The sequence below is a fragment of the Brassica oleracea genome, chromosome C1 (genome assembly GCF_000695525.1).
Source record: "Brassica oleracea var. oleracea cultivar TO1000 chromosome C1, BOL, whole genome shotgun sequence".
Classification (NCBI taxonomy): domain Eukaryota; kingdom Viridiplantae; phylum Streptophyta; class Magnoliopsida; order Brassicales; family Brassicaceae; genus Brassica; species Brassica oleracea.
Window position 1 is genome coordinate 29,577,677 of NC_027748.1, and position 2,015 is coordinate 29,579,691.

General features: G+C 41.8%; 2 protein-coding genes across 2 annotated transcripts in view; both read left to right on the top strand.

Moving 5' to 3' along the window:
* LOC106336944 overlaps positions 1–11 on the top strand; it is a 1,276-nt gene extending 1,265 nt beyond the window's left edge. Inside the window, exon 3 of the mRNA XM_013775939.1 lies at positions 3–11. Within this exon, the coding sequence (XP_013631393.1) occupies positions 3–11 (9 nt within the window). The remainder of the gene's footprint in view (positions 1–2) is intronic.
* A 694-nt stretch (positions 12–705) lies between these two features.
* Positions 706–1,748, top strand: LOC106302048. The gene is made up of 2 exons (XM_013738565.1): positions 706–830; positions 1,350–1,748. Exons 1-2 carry the CDS (start codon positions 708–710, stop codon positions 1,656–1,658), a joined length of 432 nt encoding a protein of 143 aa, XP_013594019.1. The 5' UTR covers positions 706–707; the 3' UTR covers positions 1,659–1,748.
* Positions 1,749–2,015: the final 267 nt, after the last annotated feature.

Consider the following 2,015-nt stretch of genomic DNA (forward strand, 5'->3'; position numbering starts at 1 on the left):
AGATAACTTAGTTCGTCGAATGCGGGAAGGGCACGAGTTCAAAGCAACAGACTTTAGAGGAGGTGATTCATCCCTTCCACCTCTGAAGCCAGCCGAAAAGGCTGAAGGTGTTGGTGTCAAAAAGAAGTGTCAAAAGCCGTCTAGGCGGTTTGGGAAAGCATGTGATGAACCTGGAAGTTCGACTCAGGCGCCTCAGCGTCCTATTCGACCTCGTCGTGGGATATGTAAACAGGCTGAACCAGGAAACTTATCAGATAAGGAGGATGAGCTGAAAGAGTGGATATGAGTTGAACTGAAAACCCAGTTGGGTAAATTGCGGAACGAGATTTTTGACTGGTTGCATCATGATAGGGGAGGCTCGTTCACGGTTCCGCAAAACACAGCAGCCGGTAAAACAAACAGAGACAACAGTCACGCTGACCCTACCGGCATGGAAGGTCCAAAGAAGCGACGTCCGTTCAGTGGTGATGGTAATGATGAAGCTGAAATATTTTGGTCTGATAGTAAGAAACACAAGAAGAACAACGGCGATGGGTTTAGCGACAATGAGACAATGAGAATGCATGATAATAAATTGTGATGGCCGTACGCCAAATGCTCGCTTCTGGGAAAAGGTAATCAAACTGCTCCTACAATTTTTAATGATAAACAATGCCTGAATCCCGGTCTAACTTTTTTTAGGAAAATTCAACGTGTAGGTAGATTCAATGGCGGGCGAAGGCCCCTCTTTCTCGAAGTCGGCAAACATTCCAGAAGTCGATGTTTCAACGCCGATTGGACCAGAAATTGTATCAAAGCCAGCAAAACCGACTCTCCCGGAACCGTTGGAGGTAAATAGATTATAACAATGAATTTATAGGCTCTAGATATATTATGTTTTACTGTTCAGCTTGGTTTGGCCAGGTATTCAGCGTAGATTATCAATTGTTCGTTTTAGTTAGTGAGGTGTACAGGAATACTGATTTGTTTGGTCATGTATTCAGGTTATTTAGTTAAGGTATTCAGGTTAATTTTTGAGGTGTACATGAATATTGATTTGTTTGGTAACTGATTTGTTTGGTCTGGTATTCTGGTTAATAGTTCAGGTATCCATGTTAATTTATGAGGTTTACAGGAGTACTCATTTGTTTGGTCTGGTATTCAGGTTAATTTAAGAGGTGTTCAGCTTAAGTAGTCAGGTATACTGATCTGTTTGATAGTTTTCAGGTGAGAGATCAGAGGTATTCATATTAGTTAGTCAAGTGTTCAGATAATTTTGCCAGGTGTACAGATTATGTTGATTAGGTATTTTAATGTTAAACTACATCTGAATCGAAGTATTTGAATGAGCTATATCTGAACGTTGTCAGGGCGAGGGGGGAGATGAGTCTCCAATATCAGGGCTAAATTTGTTAGCAGAAGAGGTTGAAAAGGGGACACGGAGTGACAATGTCTATAAAGATCCACAGGAGAACACTTGTAGGATGCTTACCGTTTGGTCTCATCCTGAATCTTACGTCCTTCCGCCGGAGGAACAAGGTGGTAAAGCGTCACCGACAAATTCTGAAGATTACAAGACACCGCCAGAGGATGATCCGATGACTGAATGTCGCACACCAGACGTTGGGAATTCGAAGCTTAGTCGATATCTGACTAGGTCATTAAAAAAACAGAGCTAGAAGGGAAATGTATTCCAATAAGCTCAACCAAAAAAGATGACCTCCAGACGAAGCGTATTCCGAGACGTTCAACAAAGATTGGAGGAGTGTACACCCTAGACAAGAGATTGAAGAAGCTTTTCCAAAGCTGCAATAAACCCAAATATACGCCCTTACCAGACTTGGAGAAAGCGCAGTTTCAAGAGTTTCAGTCAATTCTCCGCGAGAAACCGGCACAGTAAGTTGTTTGGATATACTGTATAAATTTCTTGGACTGTCAAATGTTTAATATTGACTTTTGGTTTGTTCTCAAATTTCAGGGAATTCGAAATTGTTAATGGGATCCATGTCTCAAATAAGTTCTTCCTGTCATTGGCG

Excerpts from the sequence above, each read along its gene's own strand:
- LOC106302048 (XM_013738565.1), top strand. The coding sequence starts at position 708 with ATGGCGGGCGAAGGCCCCTCTTTCTCGAAGTCGGCAAACATTCCAGAA. Across the intron at positions 831-1,349 it reads CTCTCCCGGAACCGTTGGAG|GGCGAGGGGGGAGATGAGTC; the intron begins GTAAATAGATTA and ends GAACGTTGTCAG.